This window comes from Oncorhynchus masou, chromosome 9 (assembly GCF_036934945.1).
Source record: "Oncorhynchus masou masou isolate Uvic2021 chromosome 9, UVic_Omas_1.1, whole genome shotgun sequence".
In the NCBI taxonomy this organism is placed as follows: domain Eukaryota; kingdom Metazoa; phylum Chordata; class Actinopteri; order Salmoniformes; family Salmonidae; genus Oncorhynchus; species Oncorhynchus masou.
In genome coordinates, this window is record NC_088220.1 from 24,365,814 (window position 1) to 24,387,289 (window position 21,476).

General features: G+C 47.6%; 1 protein-coding gene across 1 annotated transcript; it reads right to left on the minus strand.

Moving 5' to 3' along the window:
* Window positions 1–1,425: 1,425 nt before the first annotated feature.
* Window positions 1,426–6,548, minus strand: LOC135545709 (early growth response protein 1-like). Its single transcript, XM_064973513.1, has 2 exons — window positions 5,495–6,548; window positions 1,426–4,600 (listed from the first exon to the last, which is right to left on the minus strand). Exons 1-2 carry the CDS (start codon window positions 5,703–5,705, stop codon window positions 3,294–3,296), a joined length of 1,518 nt encoding a protein of 505 aa, XP_064829585.1. The 5' UTR covers window positions 5,706–6,548; the 3' UTR covers window positions 1,426–3,293.
* Between the last annotated feature and the right edge of the window lie 14,928 nt (window positions 6,549–21,476).

A 21,476-nucleotide genomic window follows, 5' to 3' on the forward strand; every position in this document is an offset into this window, starting at 1 on the left:
TGACTCAGCTACACCAGCTCTGTCAAGAGGAATGGGCCAAAATTCACCCAACTTATTGTGGGAAGCTTGTGGAAGGCTACCCAAAATGTTTTACCAAAGTTAAACAATTTAAAGGCAATGCTACCAAATACTAATTGAGTGTATGTAAACTTCTGACCCACTGGGATTGTGATGAATGAATGAAATTAAAGCTGAAATAAATAATTTTATCTACTATTATTCTGACATTTCACATTAAAATAAAGTGGTGATCCTAATTGAACTAAGGCAGGGATTTTTTACAAGGATTAAATGTCAGGAATTGTGAAAAATTGAGTTTAAATGTAGTTGGCTAAAGTGTATGTAATCTTCCGACTTCAGGTGTATATGTATGAGTGTACAAAACACCCCCTTTTGCCCTAAGAACAGTCTCAATTCTTCGGGGCATAGACTCTACAAGTTGTCGAAAGCATTCCATAGGGATGATGGCCCATGTTGACTCCAATGCTTCCCACAGTTGTGTCAAGTTGGCTGGATGTCCTTTGTTTGGTGGACCATTCTTGATACACACAGGACACTGTTGAGTGTGAAAAACACAGCACCATTGTAGTTCTTGACACACTCTAACCAGTGCGCCTGTCACCCATTACCATACCCTGATCAAAGGCACTTAAATCTTTTGTCTTGGCCATTCACCCTCTGAATGGCACACACATAATCCATGTCTCAATTGTCTCAAGAATTAAAAATCCGTATTTAACCTGTCTCCTCCCCTTCATCAACACTGATTGAAGTGGATTAAACAAGTGACATCAACAAGGGATCCGAGCTTTCACCTGGATTCACCTGGTCAGTCTATGTCATGGAAAGAGCAGGTGTCCTAATGTTTTGTCCACTTGGTGTATGTCCCATTAAGCCAAGTTATGTAATAGTTCACTGAATGTCTAAAATCTAAAAACAATGAGTATGCCTCTTTTGATTGAATGATTTGAATCTCATTCACACACTTCTGCTCATTCACAATTACCATAAGGACGAGGTATATGTCGATTAGACTAATTTATCAAAGCAACATGAAATCCTACAGCAAGTCCCCATCTTCATACAGCCTAGATAGGCACGGGAGTCGTGCATTTGCATTGTCAATGATATGAAGGTTCAACAGGAGAACAATGATAAATGTAGTGACCATGAAATCATGCTGGGTAGGTTCTCTTCAATTAAAGGTCTCTATGATGTGGGAACTGTGGGGAAATCCACTCGTAGAGCATGTAATTGACATATAGGATTATGACATATGATGTGCATGTAAAGGTTATAGGCTAAAGCAGGGATGGGTGAGGATGTAGGATCAGCTATGAAATGCAATGAGATGCTCCAATATGATTTTTGTTAAGTACCAATGGAAATATTTGAAACCAGTCAGTGATAAGATATGGAATGAAATTCTATACATATATTTATATTTTATTTATATTTCATTTCTGGGAGGATATCATTTACACCAAATATCACATTGGCAGTTAAGCGCATTCAATGTGTTGAGAAGCCAGAAACAGTCACTTGGTTTAACAAACACAAATACAAAATAAGGATAAACCATAAAATAATGAACCGCATGTATATAACATACAAAAGAATCCCATTGCCTACTCAGTAGGTAAGTACAACATTCCAGCTTGAAGTCGTGGATATTTACACTTCTGGTTACAAAAATATAGTTTATAATTTCTTTCTTTTGCTTACGTTCTAAAGAAATGAAGCAGTGTCCTCATGTCATCACGGCCCTTTCTGTGCTTCTTCAGAGTCTGAGCACGACTTACATTCTGTAACAAAAAGACCCCTTCAACCCTTAAGGCGAGACGCAACGCATCTTCTCTTGCACGCAGACGTGTCAAAGCATCAGCAAGGCGTCACAAAATGGCACCAGAAACAGGAACGGTGGTTTTGTTTCGGGATTCTTTTTTTACGGGAAGTTATTTTTGTCCACATAACAGACTGATATGTCACATGATGTGAGCAAGAGAAAGATAGTACCAGTGGATGATATTTACAAAACAAGAGAAACTAACATCACTCTTAACACATGCTGGAATACTTAAGTGCTTATTTCGTCATCAAACAAAGTCAAAAACGTATCACATCATCGTCATCACTAGAGAAAGTATTAGAATTCAAAATATGGCCCTGCTCACTTCAAATAATACAATGCAATTATGCAAATATGTTTTTCACATCAATGGAACCAAATAATAGAAGAAAAAAAACTAAACATGGCACAAGTACAATATACATAAAATGTCTCTTAGTGCCTTAGTTACAGCTCGACTGGATGTTCTGTCCGTCTGTCTGTCTCTTAGTGCCTTAGTTACAGCTCGACTGGATGTTCTGTCCGTCTGTCTGTCTCTTAGTGCCTTAGTTACAGCTCGACTGGATGTTCTGTCCGTCTGTCTGTCGCTTAGTGCCTTAGTTACAGCTCGACTGGATGTTCTGTCCGTCTGTCTGTCTCTTAGTGCCTTAGTTACAGCTCGACTGGATGTTCTGTCCATCTGTCTGTCTCTTAGTGCCTTAGTTACAGCTCGACTGGATGTTCTGTCCGTCTGTCTATCTCTTAGTGCCTTAGTTACAGCTCGACTGGATGTTCTGTCCGTCTGTCTATCTCTTAGTGCCTTAGTTACAGCTCGACTGGATGTTCTGTCCGTCTGTCTGTCTCTTAGTGCCTTAGTTACAGCTCGACTGCATGTTCTGTCCGTCTGTCTATCTCTTAGTGCCTTAGTTACAGCTCGACTGCATGTTCTGTCCGTCTGTCTATCTCTTAGTGCCTAAGTTACAGCTCGACTGGATGTTCTGTCCGTCTGTCTGTCTCTTAGTGCCTTAGTTACAGCTCGACTGCATGTTCTGTCCGTCTGTCTATCTCTTAGTGCCTTAGTTACAGCTCGACTGGATGTTCTGTCCGTCTGTCTGTCTCTATGTTTTCACTCATAAGAACGACCAACCTGTCTTTACCTGTTTCAACTATGGCTCGAGAAAGACTCATATGCCTCGTTTTAAGCCCTGCATTTGCTTTACCAACTGAGAGGAGAAACTCCTTTCTCGTGTTCTATATTGTCTTTGCCCGGTCCTTGACCTGTGTTTTAATCTCTTCTTCGGGTGAATCTGAGGATTGAGCACTGAACAGAGCTTGCAGAGGGAGCAGGCAGAGAAGTGCATTTCAGAAGGGGAATATGTATTTTGATGCTGATTTCTCCCCTCAAAGAGTCTGTACTGTGTGGTGGGGAGGATGAGGAAAGAATAAAAAGTATATTTTCTCTTGCTTAGCAGATCTCGATTGTCCTTGGGGAGAGTGTGGAATGCATGTCTGACAGCGGGGTGGGGACCGGAGAGGAGTAGATGGAGGCTACGGAGGACGGGAAGGAGGAGACCATGGAGGACTGAAAAGTACTGGACATGGACATGGAGACAGAGGGGTAGGTGGTGGCGATGGAGGGAGAGGGGTACGAGGTGGCGATTGAGGGAGAGGGGTATGAGGTGTGGACCGGAGAGGAGTAGCAGGATGTGACTGGAGAGGGGTAAGAGGAGACTGAGGAGGGGGCTGATACTGGTGCCTCTGCCACCGCCCCGGCCACCCCGCCCTTCTCCGCCTTCTTGTCCTTTTGCCTCAGGTGGATCTTGGTGTGCCTCTTCCTCTCATCGCTGCGGGCGAACTTGCGCCCACAGATCTCGCAGGGGAAGGGCTTCTCGCCAGTGTGCGTGCGAATGTGTGTGGTCAGGTGGTCGCTGCGGCTGAAGTTGCGCATGCAGATCCGGCACTGGAAGGGCTTCTGGCCCGTGTGGATGCGGATGTGGCGCGTCAGCTCATCGGAGCGGGAGAAGCGGCGGTCGCACGTTTCCACAGGGCAGGCATAAGGCCTCTCGTGGGGCGGTGTCTTGCTGGGACGGTTGGGGTACTTGCGCATGCGGCTCGGCTTGATCAGCTGGGACTGGTAGACACTTTTCAAGTCCTGGGAGCCCGTCTGGGTGGCAAAGGCTTTGATGGTGGACAGGGGAGTGAGGGAAGGCTGGCCAGACCCATTCTGGAAGGGCTTCTGATCCTGTAGCAGGCTTATCTCCCCCTGCTGCTGGGGGAATAGGTAGTCAGGGATCATGGGCACAGAAAAGCTGGAGCCACACGTCTTGCCATTGGAGTAGGTTGGCGGGGGGTACTGGAGTGACCCCCCCGCGGGGAGAGGGAAGCCCTGGCCCTGGTCAGAGAAGATGTCAGAGCTGGTGCTGGAGTACGTAGGAGCAGCTGAGTAGATGGGGATATTCTCACTGTGGTGGACAGAGCAGCTCAGACTGCAGCTCTGAGAGGAAATGGTGACGGAGGAGATAGAGGACGGGGACGAGGAAGAGGTGCCAGTCTGAGAGACGGAGGAGGGCGGGGCAGAGGTGGAAGGGGTGTTGATCCCCACCAGCCCGCTGACCAAGCTGAACAGGGGCTCGGCCCACAGGCTGTTGCTGCAGTTGGTGGCTGGCTCCAGGGTGAAGCGGCCAGTGTAGGATATGGGAGGCAGCCGCTGGGTAGAGTAGCTCTGCTCGCCCATCGACTTCTCACAGTTCATGGAGATATCAGGTAACGTATCTGCAGGGAGAGAGAGGGGACATTAATCAACCTGTCAATATGCTGGCGGGAGAGAGAGAGAGAGGAGGAGGGACTCGGGAGGGAGGGAGGCAGAGGGGAATCCTGCCAGAGAGGTGGACAGGGTTGCCCCTTTCCTCTCTAACAGCAGCAGGTTCCTACGCAGAGCAGAAGAACCTCCCTGCCTCCCAGCAACCCCAGCTCCTTCCCACTCCTAAACTCCCACACCAGCCATTTCCTCCACTAACCAAAAGATAGATGAGCGCTGTCGTGCAAGTCAGGCCAAGTCATCTGCATGCATGCATTTAAATATATAAATATTTCTGTTACGCATTCGCACAAGCACACACATTCATGCATGCAGGCACACACACACACCAAGCTCTTGAAGTCAGCAACAAGGCCAAAGGCAATTGATTACTGAAACGGCAGTTCAGCTGGTTTTAAGAATGCAATTAACATTGAGCTCTTGACTTTCTAAAAGGTATGCAATGAGTGAGCCACGCTCAAGTCCAAATACCATTCAATAGTGATGAAGAGCTACAATTTAATTTATACAGTTCTACATTTCTGAGTTTTTTATTTCCAATCATCATAAACTTAAACTTCTTTATTACTATTCAACAATGCATTTCTTAATTTGAAAAAAGTTCATATCAAACCATCATGAAAATTAGCCATATCTCAGTCAAAGAACATATTCATCATATTTAGAGTCTTCTCTCTAAGTTGAAATTGAATTAATAATTGGCAGGTGAACATAAATAATAATTTAAGTTCTGCAACAACTGTTTCATGCCATGCATTCTGCTACTGCACACATCAAAGCAGCAGCTGTCTATCATACATTACAGTAAAGCAATTCCACCCAGCCATATAACAATGAGATAATCTTACCTCCAGCAAGGTGGTCATATTGCTCTCCTTGCTCCCCCGATCCGAAGCCTGCTCCCTCGGGCGCTGATGCAGAGAGGAAGGGGGTCCCAGAGGAGCTCAGCATCATCATCTCCTCCAGCTTGGGGTAGTTATCCATGGGAGAGTGGGGGAAGCTGAGGGGGTCTGAAATCTGCAGGGCTGGAAGGAGCATCTCTGTCTTGGCTGCAGCCATCCTCCAGAGAAGTGGAGCTGTAGGGGCCTGAGGCTGTGCTGGAGGCTGAAAATGAGTGCAGCGAGGCTGGGCAGAGTGGAATCACCAGTCCACCTCAGAGAGCAGGGTCAGACTGCTACTGCTGCTGAGGATGAGGATATCTTCTCTTCTGTTTCTTTCACTCTTTCTTCTGGTTCTTCAAAAGTCTTCTTCTATTTTTCTTCCTTTTGTCCAAGACGAGTAAAATCCACTTTTTTTAAATTTTCTATCAGAAAATATTGTTCAGATCAGATGTATCCCTTTTACTCATTCCCTAAATCAGATGATAATAATAATCATTAATATATGTTGTTTTTTTTCACTGGTTGAATCCAACTAGGGTGCTGCCCTTTTGGATAATGTGTTGTTGTTGTTGTTGTTGTTGTTGTTTTGAATTCACTTCTACTTTCTCTGTCAAATGCTTTCGGATAGGGAGATGTATGTGTGTGAGTATGTCTATCCTGCTCTTACATTACATGTTCTGGGCACTGAGGGCTCTCTTTCCTGCGCAGAGAATTCCGACTCCTTTATATACCCTCTCACCGTGACGTAGATGTCCAAATATGGAGTAGAGGAAGCCCATATTTAGGCACTGCAGCGGAGGACACATGACATTAGCCTGGGGAAAAGCGGAGAGGAGAGACTTTATATTGAGCCAGTGCAATAAATCGCGGGAAGACACCAGCTCTTCCTCAGCCCTGAATCGATGCATCTTCATATGAGAATCCCTGCTAGAGAACGAGGCATAATTCTTGCTCTCTCCCCAATGGCCCGTAGTTTAGATTCGGATTTCCCATCTGTGCAGCAGGCTGCGCGCTTTCCGGAAAACCCTGCTCCCGCCATGCCATGTAAGGTAGTAACTACACAAGGACCTATTCCGGTGGGTTTCCATTTCCTTGCCCTTATTTGGAGCTTCCTGAGGTTACGCTGATCGGTGCTTGGCAGCAGTGAAATGAGAGAGGTTGGAGAGCGGCTCAAGCAGAGCGCTCTGCTCCGTACAATAAGTAATGTCAGCCCCGTCCTCCCTCCATAACGCAGCCTCACCCACACCAGCAACCAAAACACTGTAGCCTTCATTTTAGATAGAAGCCGAGACATTTCAGCTTTTAAATGCTCTAAATGGAAATGCAATGAAAATAGCAACTCGTTTATGGGTCTCAGGTGTGTAGTGTTAATGCATTTGGAGTTTGCATCAACACATCAGAGCACAAAAACAGCCTCATAAAGTATATTCATAAAAGATTTATAGCTAATAATGTTATCAACCTTGCATTTTAAGACGGGGCATCAGTTTTATACATTCACCGTGGCCAGCCTAGCCATCCTGTTTACGTGGCCAGCCTAGCCTTCCCGTTTACATGGCCAGCCTAGCCATCCCGTTTATGTGGCCAGCCTAGCCATCCTGTTCACGTGGCCAGCCTAGCCATCTTGTTTACGTGGCCAGCCTAGCCATCCCGTTTACGTGGCCAGCCTAGCCATCCCGTTTACGTGGCCAGCCTAGCCATCCCGTTTACGTGGACAGCCTAGCCATCCCGTTTACGTGGCCAGCCTAGCCATCCCGTTTACGTGGCCAGCCTAGCCATCCCGTTTACGTGGACAGCCTAGCCATCCCGTTTACGTGGTCAGCCTAGCCATCCCGTTTACGTGGCCAGCCTAGCCATCCCGTTTACGTGGCCAGCCTAGCCATCCCGTTTACGTGGCCAGCCTATCCATCCCGTTTACGTGGCCAGCCTAGCCATCCCTTTTACGTGGCCAGCCTAGCCATCCCGTTTACGTGGCCAGCCTAGCCATCCCGTTTACGTGGCCAGCCTAGTCATCCCGTTTACGTGGCCAGCCTAGCCATCCCGTTTATGTGGCCAGCCTAGCCATCCCGTTTACGTGGCCAGCCTAGCCATCCCGTTTACGTGGCCAGCCTAGCCATCCCGTTGACGTGGCCAGCCTAGCCATCCCGTTTACGTGGCCAGCCTAGCCATCCCGTTTACGTGGTCAGCCTAGCCATCCCGTTTACGTGGCCAGCCTAGCCATCCCTTTTACGTGGCCAGCCTAGCCATCCCGTTTACGTGGCCAGCCTAGCCATCCCTTTTACGTGGCCATCCTAGCCATCCCGTTTACGTGGTCAGCCTAGCCATCCCGTTTACGTGGCCAGCCTAGCCATCCCGTTTACGTGGCCAGCCTATCCATCCCTTTTACGTGGCCAGCCTAGCCATCCCTTTACGTGGCCAGCCTAGCCATCCCGTTTACGTGGCCAGCCTAGCCATCCCGTTTACGTGGCCAGCCTAGTCATCCCGTTTACGTGGCCAGCCTAGCCATCCCGTTTACGTGGTCAGCCTAGCCATCCCGTTTACGTGGCCAGCCTAGCCATCCCGTTTACGTGGCCAGCCTAGCCATCCCTTTTACGTGGCCAGCCTAGCCATCCCGTTTACGTGGCCAGCCTAGCCATCCCTTTTACGTGGCCATCCTAGCCATCCCGTTTACGTGGTCAGCCTAGCCATCCCGTTTACGTGGCCAGCCTCCCGCTGGCCAGCCTAGCCATCCCGTTTACGTGGCCAGCCTAGCCATCCCTTTTACGTGGCCAGCCTAGCCATCCCGTTTACGTGGCCAGCCTAGCCATCCCGTTTACGTGGCCAGCCTAGTCATCCCGTTTACGTGGCCAGCCTAGCCATCCCGTTTACGTGGCCAGCCTAGCCATCCCGTTTACGTGGCCAGCCTAGCCATCCCGTTTACGTGGCCAGCCTAGCCATCCCGATTACGTGGCCAGCCTAGCCATCCCGTTTACGAGGCCAGCCTAGCCATCCCTTTTACGTGGCCAGCCTAGCCATCCCGTTTACGTGGCCAGCCTAGCCATCCCTTTTACGTGGCCAGCCTAGCCATCCCGTTTACGTGGCCAGCCTAGCCATCCTGTTTACGTGGCCAGCCTAGTCATCATATTTTTGTGTATATATATATATATATATATATATATATATGTATATGTATGTGTATATATATATATATATATATATATATATATATATATGTGTGTCTGTGTATGTGTATTTGTATATGTATATGTATATGTCTGTTTGTATGTGTGTATGTGTGTCTGTATATGTCAAATCGAGTGTTGACAAGGTTGTCTATAGACGGCTAAATTACGTATTACTCATTATCTGCAACTCCATGCTATTCCTTAACATTAGGAAGATGCTCTCTCTATCTACCTTGTTGTCATTGATGAATGATGGCGTACGCCCGCGGATGCTGACGAAGCGCTGGGCCGGGGCTATCCTGTCTGTCTAATTGCGGGGTGTACCCGGTCTCCCCGGCTCCATACTCAAGGGAATCTCTCTGCCACTCACAGAGCTAATAGGCCGCATTAACAAAGCCCTTCTAAACACTGCCAGGAGCCTGCGGGCTACTGATGTTCCCTGGCTGTTCCAACCATACAGCAGGCCAGGGAACAGGGACTCCTCGATGGCTCTGACAGGAAATCGATTTGTTTCCACCAGCCCGATGCTGACTGGAGCTATGCAGGGAAACCCATTGTGTGTATAGTGTAGGCAAGGGGGAGAAAAGTGCAGTGCATGGGTGAGACTTCAACACGTTTGAAGAGGGCACCACTCCAGGTAGATATAACTAATGTTACATAAGAATATTACATGTGGAGTTCGTAAATAGTGAATCAACTGCTGAAATTGGTTTCTGCGCCATGATTTGTTTTATCAGTATGTCTAGTAATCTGTTCAACTTCAACTTCCAATGCATTCTCCAATGCATTCCCCCTTCCATCCACAGGTGGTGAACATAATATACTATCCAGATTGTCTCCAGGGAGGCTGGTACATGGAGGTGGTCCTGATAACTACCCTCCAGATTGTCTCCAGGGAGGCTGGTACATTGAGGTGGTCCTGTTAACTACTATCCAGATTGTCTCCAGGGAGGCTGGTACATGGAGGTGGTCCTGTTAACTACTATACAGATTGTCTCCAGGGAGGCTGGTACATGGAGGTGGTCCTGATAACTACTATCCAGATTGTCTCCAGGGAGGCTGGTACATGGAGGTGGTCCTGTTAACTACCATCCAGATTGTCTCCAGTGAGGCTGGTACATGGAGGTGGTCCTGTTAACTACTATCCAGATTGTCTCCAGGGAGGCTGGTACATGGAGGTGGTCCTGATAACTACCATCCAGATTGTCTCCAGGGAGGCTGGTACATGGAGGTGGTCCTGATAACTACTATCCAGATTGTCTCCAGGGAGGCTGGTACATGGAGGTGGTCCTGATAACTACCATCCAGATTGTCTCCAGGGAGGCTGTTACATGGAGGTGGTCCTGTTAACTACTATCCAGATTGTCTCCAGGGAGGCTGGTACATGGAGGTGGTCCTGATAACTACCCTCCAGATTGTCTCCAGGGAGGCTGGTACATTGAGGTGGTCCTGTTAACTACTATCCAGATTGTCTCCAGGGAGGCTGGTACATGGAGGTGGTCCTGTTAACTACTATACAGATTGTCTCCAGGGAGGCTGGTACATGGAGGTGGTCCTGATAACTACTATCCAGATTGTCTCCAGGGAGGCTGGTACATGGAGGTGGTCCTGTTAACTACCATCCAGATTGTCTCCAGGGAGGCTGGTACATGGAGGTGGTCCTGTTAACTACTATCCAGATTGTCTCCAGGGAGGCTGGTACATGGAGGTGGTCCTGATAACTACCATCCAGATTGTCTCCAGGGAGGCTGGTATGGAGGTGGTCCTGATAACTACTATCCAGATTGTCTCCAGGGAGGCTGGTACATGGAGGTGGTCCTGATAACTACCATCCAGATTGTCTCCAGGGAGGCTGTTACATGGAGGTGGTCCTGTTAACTACCATCCAGATTGTCTCCAGGGAGGCTGGTACATGGAGGTGGTCCTGTTAACTACCATCCAGATTGTCTGCAGGGAGGCTGGTACATGGAGGTGGTCTTGTTAACGACCATCCAGATTGTCTCAAGGGAGGCTGGTACATGGAGGTGGTCCTGTTAACTACCATCCATATTGTCTCCAGGGAGGCTGGTACATGGAGGTGGTCCTGTTAACTACTATCCAGATTGTCTCCAGGGGGGCTGGTACATGGAGGTGGTCCTGTTAACTACCATCCAGATTGTCTCCAGGGAGGCTGGTACATGGAGGTGGTCCTGTTAACTACCATCCAGATTGTCTCCAGGGAGGCTGGTACATGGAGGTGGTCCTGTTAACTACCATCCAGATTGTCTCCAGGGAGGCTGGTACATGGAGGTGGTCCTGTTAACTACCATCCAGATTGTCTCCAGGGAGGCAGGTACATGGAGGTGGTCTTGTTAACTACCATCCAGATTGTCTCAAGGGAGGCTGGTACATGGAGGTGGTCCTGTTAACTACCATCCATATTGTCTCCAGGGAGGCTGGTACATGGAGGTGGTCCTTTTAACTACTATCCAGATTGTCTCCAGGGGGGCTGGTACATGGAGGTGGTCCTGTTAACTACTATCCAAATTGTCTCCAGGGAGGCTGGTACATGGAGGTGGTCCTGTTAACTACCATCCATATTGTCTCCAGGGAGGCTGGTACATGGAGGTGGTCCTGATAACTACTATCCAGATTGTCTCCAGGGAGGCTGGTACATGGAGGTGGTCCTGTTAACTACTATCCAAATTGTCTCAAGGGAGGCTGGTACATGGAGGTGGTCCTGTTAACTACCATCCATATTGTCTCCAGGGAGGCTGGTACATGGAGGTGGTCCTGTTAACTACTATCCAGATTGTCTCCAGGGAGGCTGGTACATGGAGGTGGTCCTGATAACTACCATCCAGATTGTCTCCAGGGAGGCTGGTACATGGAGGTGGTCCTGATAACTACTATCCAGATTGTCTCCAGGGAGGCTGGTACATGGGGGTGGTCCTGATAACTACCATCCAGATTGTCTCCAGGGAGGCTGGTACATGGAGGTGGTCCTGTTAACTACTATCCAGATTGTCTCCAGGGAGGCTGGTACATGGAGGTGGTCCTGTTAACTACCATCCATATTGTCTCCAGGGAGGCTGGTACATGGAGGTGGTCCTGTTAACTACTATCCAGATTGTCTCCAGGGAGGCTGGTACATGGAGGTGGTCCTGTTAACTACTATCCAAATTGTCTCCAGGGAGGCTGGTACATGGAGGTGGTCCTGTTAACTACCATCCATATTGTCTCCAGGGAGGCTGGTACATGGAGGTGGTCCTGTTAACTACTATCCAGATTGTCTCCAGGGAGGCTGGTACATGGAGGTGGTCCTGTTAACTACTATCCAGATTGTCTCCAGGGAGGCTGGTACATGGAGGTGGTCATGTTAACTACTATCCAAATTGTCTCAAGGGAGGCTGGTACATGGAGGTGGTCCTGTTAACTACCATCCATATTGTCTCCAGGGAGGCTGGTACATGGAGGTGGTCCTGTTAACTACTATACAGATTGTCTCCAGGGAGGCTGGTACATGGAGGTGGTCCTGATAACTACCCTCCAGATTGTCTCCAGGGAGGCTGGTACATTGAGGTGGTCCTGTTAACTACTATCCAGATTGTCTCCAGGGAGGCTGGTACATGGAGGTGGTCCTGTTAACTACTATACAGATTGTCTCCAGGGAGGCTGGTACATGGAGGTGGTCCTGTTAACTACTATCCAGATTGTCTCCAGGGAGGCTGGTACATGGAGGTGGTCCTTTTAACTACCATCCAGATTGTCTCCAGAGAGGCTGGTACATGGAGGTGGTCTTGTTAACGACCATCCAGATTGTCTCAAGGGAGGCTGGTACATGGAGGTGGTCCTGTTAACTACCATCCATATTGTCTCCAGGGAGGCTGGTACATGGAGGTGGTCCTGTTAACTACCATCCAGATTGTCTCCAGGGAGGCTGGTACATGGAGGTGGTCCTGATAACTACCATCCAGATTGTCTCCAGGGAGGCTGGTACATGGAGGTGGTCCTGTTAACTACCATCCATATTGTCTCCAGGGAGGCTGGTACATGGAGGTGGTCCTGTTAACTACTATCCAGATTGTCTCCAGGGAGGCTGGTACATGGAGGTGGTCCTGTTAACTACTATCCAAATTGTCTCAAGGGAGGCTGGTACATGGAGGTGGTCCTGTTAACTACCATCCATATTGTCTCCAGGGAGGCTGGTACATGGAGGTGGTCCTGTTAACTACTATCCAGATTGTCTCCAGGGAGGCTGGTACATGGAGGTGGTCCTGTTAACTACTATCCAAATTGTCTCCAGGGAGGCTGGTACGTGGAGGTGGTCCTGTTAACTACCATCCATATTGTCTCCAGGGAGGCTGGTACATGGAGGTGGTCCTGTTAACTACTATCCAGATTGTCTCCAGGGAGGCTGGTACATGGAGGTGGTGCTGTTAACTACTATCCAGATTGTCTCCAGGGAGGCTGGTACATGGAGGTGGTCCTGTTAACTACTATCCAAATTGTCTCAAGGGAGGCTGGTACATGGAGGTGGTCCTGTTAACTACCATCCATATTGTCTCCAGGGAGGCTGGTACATGGAGGTGGTCCTGTTAACTACTATACAGATTGTCTCCAGGGAGGCTGGTACATGGAGGTGGTCCTGTTAACTACTATCCAGATTGTCTCCAGGGAGGCTGGTATATGGAGGTGGTCCTGTTAACTACCATCCATATTGTCTCCAGGGAGGCTGGTACATGGAGGTGGTCCTGTTAACTACTATACAGATTGTCTCCAGGGAGGCTGGTACATGGAGGTGGTCCTGTTAACTACCATCCATATTGTCTCCAGGAAGGCTGGTACATGGAGGTGGTCCTGTTAACTCCAGATTGTCTCCAGGGAGGCTGGTACATGGAGGTGGTCCTGTTAACTACCATCCAGATTGTCTCCAGGGAGGCTGGTACATGGAGGTGGTCCTGTTAACTACCATCCAGATTGTCTCCAGGGAGGCTGGTACATGGAGGTGGTCCTGTTAACTACCATCCAGATTGTCTCCAGGGAGGCAGGTACATGGAGGTGGTCTTGTTAACGACCATCCAGATTGTCTCAAGGGAGGCTGGTACATGGAGGTGGTCCTGTTAACTACCATCCATATTGTCTCCAGGGAGGCTGGTACATGGAGGTGGTCCTTTTAACTACTATCCAGATTGTCTCCAGGGGGGCTGGTACATGGAGGTGGTCCTGTTAACTACTATCCAAATTGTCTCCAGGGAGGCTGGTACATGGAGGTGGTCCTGTTAACTACCATCCATATTGTCTCCAGGGAGGCTGGTACATGGAGGTGGTCCTGTTAACTACCATCCATATTGTCTCCAGGGAGGCTGGTACATGGAGGTGGTCCTGTTAACTACTATCCAGATTGTCTCCAGGGAGGCTGGTACATGGAGGTGGTCCTGTTAACTACTATCCAAATTGTCTCCAGGGAGGCTGGTACATGGAGGTGGTCCTGTTAACTACCATCCATATTGTCTCCAGGGAGGCTGGTACATGGAGGTGGTCCTGTTAACTACTATCCAGATTGTCTCCAGGTAGGCTGGTACATGGTGGTGGTCCTGTTAACTACTATCCAGATTGTCTCCAGGGAGGCTGGTACATGGAGGTGGTCCTGTTAACTACTATCCAAATTGTCTCAAGGGAGGCTGGTACATGGAGGTGGTCCTGTTAACTACCATCCATATTGTCTCCAGGGAGGCTGGTACATGGAGGTGGTCCTGTTAACTACTATCCAGATTGTCTCCAGGGAGGCTGGTACATGGAGGTGGTACTGTTAACTACTATCCAGATTGTCTCCAGGGAGGCTGGTACATGGATGTGGTCCTGTTAACTACCATCCATATTGTCTCCAGGGAGGCTGGTACATGGAGGTGGTCCTGTTAACTACCATCCAGATTGTCTCCAGGGAGGCATGTACATGGAGGTGGTCCTGTTAACTACCATCCATATTGTCTCCAGGGAGGCTGGTACATGGAGGTGGTCCTGTTAACTACCATCCATATTGTCTCCAGGGAGGCTGGTACATGGAGGTGGTCCTGTTAACTACTATCCAGATTGTCTCCAGGGAGGCTGGTTCATGGAGGTGGTCCTGATAACTACTATCCAGATTGTCTCCAGGGAGGCTGGTACATGGAGGTGGTCCTGTTAACTACCATCCAGTTTGTCTCCAGGGAGGCTGGTACATGGAGGTGGTCCTGATAACTACCATCCAGATTGTCTCCAGCGAGGCTGGTACATGGAGGTGGTCCTGTTAACTACTATCCAGATTGTCTCCAGGGAGGCTGGTACATGGAGGTGGTCCTGTTAACTACTATCCAGATTGTCTCCAGGGAGGCTGGTACATGGAGGTGGTCCTGTTAACTACTATCCAGATTGTCTCCAGGGAGGCTGGTACATGGAGGTGGTCCTGTTAACTACCATCCAGATTGTCTCCAGGGAGGCTGGTACATGGAGGTGGTACTGTGAAACAGAAATGGATTTGTATGTATTCCTGTAGGCCTTGATGTTCTTCACTTACACACACACACACACACACACACACACACACACACACACACACACACACACACACACACACACACACACACACACACACACACACACACACACATACACACACAGTCCTCACAAGTTGTTGTTGTTTTTCCCTTTGGCACCCAGTGTGCGGTACATTTTTACTCCATGGTTTGGATTCTCTCCCCAGCATTTCCCTTCGCGCCTCAGGGGAATTCTCTCTGTTTACCCCCATTAGAGTGTGTCATATATTATGGATGGTCCAGGACTGGCATTGCCAGCCTCACTAACAAAGCCTAGATACTTAGTGTACCTGAAATTCTAAATCCATTATAAAATGTCTGTAGAATGTCAAATGGTTTTAGATGGGTCTAGAGCGGGTCCAACACAACATCCCTGACATATCCCATATAGAGAGAGGAGAGGGAGACAAGAAGTAGACATATAGTTCTGCAATGGACTCTGAAATATTTTCAGAGTTGAATGGCTGTGGTTTTTCCAAGGCTGATTTTGTTACAATAGTTTAGTGAGAGTGCCCATGAGTGCCCATGAGTGTCTGTGAGTGTGTGTGTGAATGTCACAATCATTGTACAAGGCTGGTCCAGGAGAGGTATTTTTAGTGATTCTGTGCTGTGATGGCTTCAAGGCAAAACCAAGCCAAACTCTTGTCTGTGTTTGTTGAGGCTGCCATGAATCACTTTCCAGGGTCGATAAGTACATGCAGCTAAGAAACTAGATGAGGAAGCTCCTCATCTGAAGACAATGTAATAAAATCAAGTTAGGGAAAACTCTGAGGAAAGTCATAAAGTAATAAAGATGATAAACACTATGAACTGAGCTGTTGTATTACTCACTGATGCATGGAGGGGGTGGACGTGTGTGTGTGTGTGTGTGTGTGTGTGTGTGTGTGTGTGTGTGTGTGTGTGTGTGTGTGTGTGTGTGTGTGTGTGTGTGTGTGTGTGTGTGTGTGTGTGTGTGTGTGTGTGTGTGTGTGTGTGTGTGTGTGTGTGAATGTGTGTCAGTGTATATATATATATATATATATATATATATATATATATACATATGTATATGTATGTGTATATACATATATATATATGTGTCTGTGTATGTGTATTTGTATATGTATATGTCTGTGTGTATGTGTGTATGTGTATATGAATGTGTGTATGTGTGTCTGTATATGTATATGTGTATGACCCTGCGTACTACATACAGTATGTATGTGCTTGTGTGTTTTTTTTAATGCGTGTGGGTTAGCCGGTTAATTCTAGCCTGCCTGTTCCCCGTCGTTGCCCACGCAGCCCAGCCAGAAGAGTCCTCGTCTGATGAGCACCCAGCTCTCCGGCAGGGAGGGAGGGAGGCTCTGCCCTCAACCATGCAGCCACCGCACCACCATCCCTTAGACCCAGACTCAGCTCAGGCCTTCCCTCATGCCCTCACTGTGCTGCGCAGATCACTGGTGAATATTAAATTAAGTCCCAATCTGCCAGAGACAGCGGAGGAGAGAGGGGAGCAGGAGAGAGAGAGAGAGAGAGAGAGAGAGAGAGAGAGAGAGATGGAAACAAGAAGGACGGAGAGAAAGACAGGAAAGGTGATAGAGAAAATGAGAGAGGGAATATCAAGACAGAACAAAGATAAGGGAGAGCGGAGAGAGAGAGGAAGAGAAGGCAGAAAAAGAGAGATTCTCACATCCCCACACTGTGGAGAAAATACCAGGCTTCTGCCAGAATGAATCACCAGCCAACACCATGCCAACACCAGGCCAAAAGCAGACCAACACCAGGTCAACACCAGGCCAACACTAGGCCAATACCAGGCCAATACCAGGCCAACACCAGGTTGATAAATGTCATTTTTCTCCCAGCTTTTAAACCGCAATCAATAAGAGGGAGAGACAAACCTGAGAGAAAAGAAGACATTGTTGACGTGAGAAGGATCTGATCTGTCACAAGAAGCTTCTAAACAGAGAGAGAGACAGAATAAAGCCCTTTGAAGGTAATTTAATTGAGAGAGAGACAGAGAGCGAGAGAGAGAGAGAGACAGAGAGAGAAAGAAAGAGAGTGAAAAACGCCCTTTGAATTGAAAGAGCGAGAGAAAGAAAGAGAGAGACAGAATAAAGCCCTTTGAATTGAAAGGGAGATAGAGAGCGAGTGAGAGGGAGAGAGAGAGAGAGAGAAAAAGAGAGTGAATAACGCCCTTTGAATTGAAAGAGCGAGAGAAAGAAAGCCTTGAATTGAAAGGGAGATAGAGAGCGAGTGAGAGGGAGAGAGAGAGAGAGAGAGAGAGAGAGAGAGAGAAAGAAAGAAAGAGAGTGAATAACGCCCTTTGAATTGAAAGAGCGAGAGAAAGAAAGAGAGAGACAGAATAAAGCCCTTTGAATTGAAAGGGAGATAGAGAGTGAGTGAGAGAGAGAGAGAGAGAGAGAGAAAGACAGAAAACAGTGGTTAAACAGCTAGAGGTGTCAGACACGGGGCTGGTTGACATCTAATAATAACCAGTCAAATAGGAAATTATCTTGATGATACAAACTGCATGTCTGGTTGTGTTCCGTCTTTGTTTATGTATCTACCATACTGTGTCTCATGTTTCTGTGTTAAGATTGGATCAGTAGTAAGTATGTACTGCGCTACAGTAAAAGGCATGTTGCTGGTGTGTCACTAAATCTTCTGCGACATCACATTCTTTGCACTTTGATCTGAGGCATTTGGACACATAGCATTGAAATTCTGGCCTTACATTCAAGAGGAATGTTCATATGTGATTCTCATCCCCTTTAGGACAAACTGAAGTTTTCTTTATCTGTTGAACTGTAGGCGTACCGTTCATCGGATTCTCCTTGGGAGAATGAATGTGTACAATATTTCTGTGATATGTGGAACCACAGCTGCCTCTCTGTGTCCCATCGCTATCGCGCAGCTCTCGTCTGCCTTCTGAAGGTTATGGGTGACAGAGAGACAATTACCCGTCAAAGCCCAGGAGGCTGCAACCAGACCCCCCACACCACCCCCTTGCACCCCTGGGACCGGCAGAACAGTGACTCACCGCGCCCCACGATTGTTTGTTTGATGTGTATGGCAAAAGACCTGACCCCTGACCTTTGGAGATGAATCATCAGCGTTGGTATGGAATGGGGCTTCCCCTGGCTAATATAAAGCTATATCAGGGAGGTGGGTGTCTGTAACATTTAAAGGTTGACACAAACGCTTGTTTTGTATTTGTCACAAACAAGTGTCTGCCGTAGCCTACCTGAGGTGATGGCCAATCCCACCAAGTTATCAGCAGTGTATTACTGTAAGGCGTTTGTTACTTTGAAACCAAACAACCTACTGTATATAAGCCATGTTCATTGTCTTCTCGACCACATTTGAAATAGTTTAGTTAGACTCCATGACACAGTACCTGACACAGAGGTTAGCTCTGTTACTCTGACAAGCTTTTACGAAGACTATGGTCAAACATGTCAGCGTTTTAATAAAGCTACACCATAAACTGTTAGATGTTGTAGTTGCGGTCAATTCTTGGGTGTAGCTGGCCTCTTCCCTCTTCCTGGAAAGCTCTGTCATGTTTGTGTGTGTGTGAGGGGAACTTAAGCCAATAGACACAGTAGCCTTCTAATACTTCTGCCACAACAGACTAATACATTTGAACTCAGTCAGCATTCCTCCCTGATGGCCTTACCTGACCAGTAGCTCACCATGTTCCGGTCAACATTCCAAGCCCAGACTCTCCGTTGTGGGTGACAGACTGTAGTGGACTTGGACCAGGGCACAGTGGTCATAGACAGTTTGACCAGACTCAGCAGACTACATGAAAGCTGTCTGGCCGTTCGGCTGGACTGCTCCAGGACAAAGCTCTATAATGGTCATGTTCACTGGAACCAGCTAGGTCCACTTTTTAATAATGGGACAGAGAGAGAGAGAGAGAGAGAGAGAGAGAGAGAGAGAGAGAGAGACAAAAAAGAGAGAGAGAGACAAAAAAAGAGAGAAGAGAGAGAGAGAGAGAGAGAGAGAGACAAAAAAAGAGAGAGACAAAAAAAGAGAGAGAGAGAGAGAGAGACAAAAAAGAGAGAGAGACAAAAAAAGAGAGAGAGAGAGAGAGAGAGAGAGAGAGAGAGACAAAAAAAGAGAGACAGAGAGAGAGAGAGAGAGAGAGAGAGAGAGAGAGACACAGGCTAAGCTACTAGTTTGTTGTTATAGTGAACATGTCTGGCTGTGACTCATCACTCACGTGTTCTGTAGGAGACGAAAACCTCCAGACTTCCAGGCCTCTGTCTCTGTGTGTTTTTACTGTCTTTACATTCTGTATGGAATTTTAACTTTGATTTAGTCCCCAGTCAGTCAGTCGCCAGTCCAGATGTGTTTGTGTGGAGTGAATATATGTAGAATGGGTTTATTTAGCTATCAGTCATGCTATGCTATTTAAGTCTTAGAAACATCTGAGCTATTGACCATCTGGAGTCACCAGTCTACTGCTATTGACCATCTGGAGTCACCAGTCTACTGCGATTGACCATCTGGCGTCACCAGTCTACTGCTATTGACCATCTGGAGTCACCAGTCTACTGCTATTGACCATCTGGCATCACCAGTCTACTGCTATTGACCATCTGGAGTCACCAGTCTACTGCTATTGGCCATCTGGAGTCACCAGTCTACTGCTATTGACCATCTGGCGTCACCAGTCTACTGCTATTGACCATCTGGAGTCACCAGTCTACTGCTATTGACCATCTGGCGTCACCAGTCTACTGCTATTGACCATCTGGAGTCACCAGTCTACTGCTATTGACCATCTGGAGTCACCAGTCTACTGCTATTTACTATCTGGAGTCACCAGTCTACTGCGATTGGCCATCTGCAGTCACCAGTCTACTGCGATTGGCCATCTGGAGTCACCAGTCTACTGCTATTGACCATCTGGAGTCACCAGTCTACTGCTATTGACCATCTGGAGTCACCAGTCTAATGCTATTGACCATCTGGAGTCACCAGTCTACTGCTATTTAAAAAGATGATCCACCTTATGAGTAGGTGGAATGTTAGATCCAAGAGAGATACACTACAAAAGTATGTGGACACCTGCTCGTCAAACATCTCATTCCAAAATCATGGTCATTAATTAATATGGAGTTCGTCCCCTCTTTGCTGCTATAACAGCTTCCAATCTTCTGGGAAGGCTTTCCACTAGATGTTGGAACATTGCTGCAGGGACTTGCTTCCGTTCAGCCACAAGAGCATTAGTGAGGTTGTGCACTGATGTTGGGTGATTAGGCCTTGGTCGCAGTCAGTGTTCCAATTCATCCCAATGAATTGGGGTTGAGGTCATCACTCCAGAGAACGGGGTTCCACTGTTCCAGAGTCCAATGACGACGAGCTCTACACCACTCCAGCCGATGCTTGGTATTGCTCATGGTGACCTTCGGCCATGGAAACCCATTTCATGAAGCTCTCGATTAACAGTTTTTGTGCTGACATTGCAATTTGGAACTCTGAGTGTTGAAACTGAGGACTGACGATTTTTAGGGACTACGTGCGGTCCTGTTCTGTGAGCTTGTGTGGCCTACCACTTTGCTGCTGAGCAGTTGTTGCTCCTAAATGTTTCCACTTCACAATAACAGCACTAACAGTGGACCGGGGCAGCTCTGGCAGGGGAGAAATTTGACAAGCTGATTTGTTAAAAAATAATGTTTTACCTTTATATAACTTGGCACGTCAGTCAAGAACTAATTCTTATTTTGAATGACGGCCTTCTGGGGAACAGTGAGTTAACTGCCTTGTTCAGTAGCAGAACGACATATTTTCATTACCTTGTCAGCTCGGGGATTTGATCCAGCAACCTTTCGGTAACTGGCCCAATGCTCTAACCACTGAGCTACCTGCCACCCCAAAATAATATCACCCCAGATGGGTTGGAAAGGTGGCATCCTATGACAGTGCCACCTTAAAGTCACTGAGCTCCTCAGTACGGGCCATTCTAGAGCCAATGTTTGTCTATGGAGATTGCATGACTGTGTGCTCGATTTTATACACCTGTCAGCAACAGTTACCGTTTGAAGGTGTCCACATACTGTTGTCCATGGAGTGTACATGTGCATAAACACACAGACATACGTTTCATCTGAGGTTAGATAAGACAATAGAACAAATCTGTTCTTGTCTGTTCGTATTAAACAATTGAATCTGTGTCACTTTTCTAAAGCTTTAGTGAAACAGAGATTTGAACTCTTTACAGGTGAGTTGTTTGTTTCACAC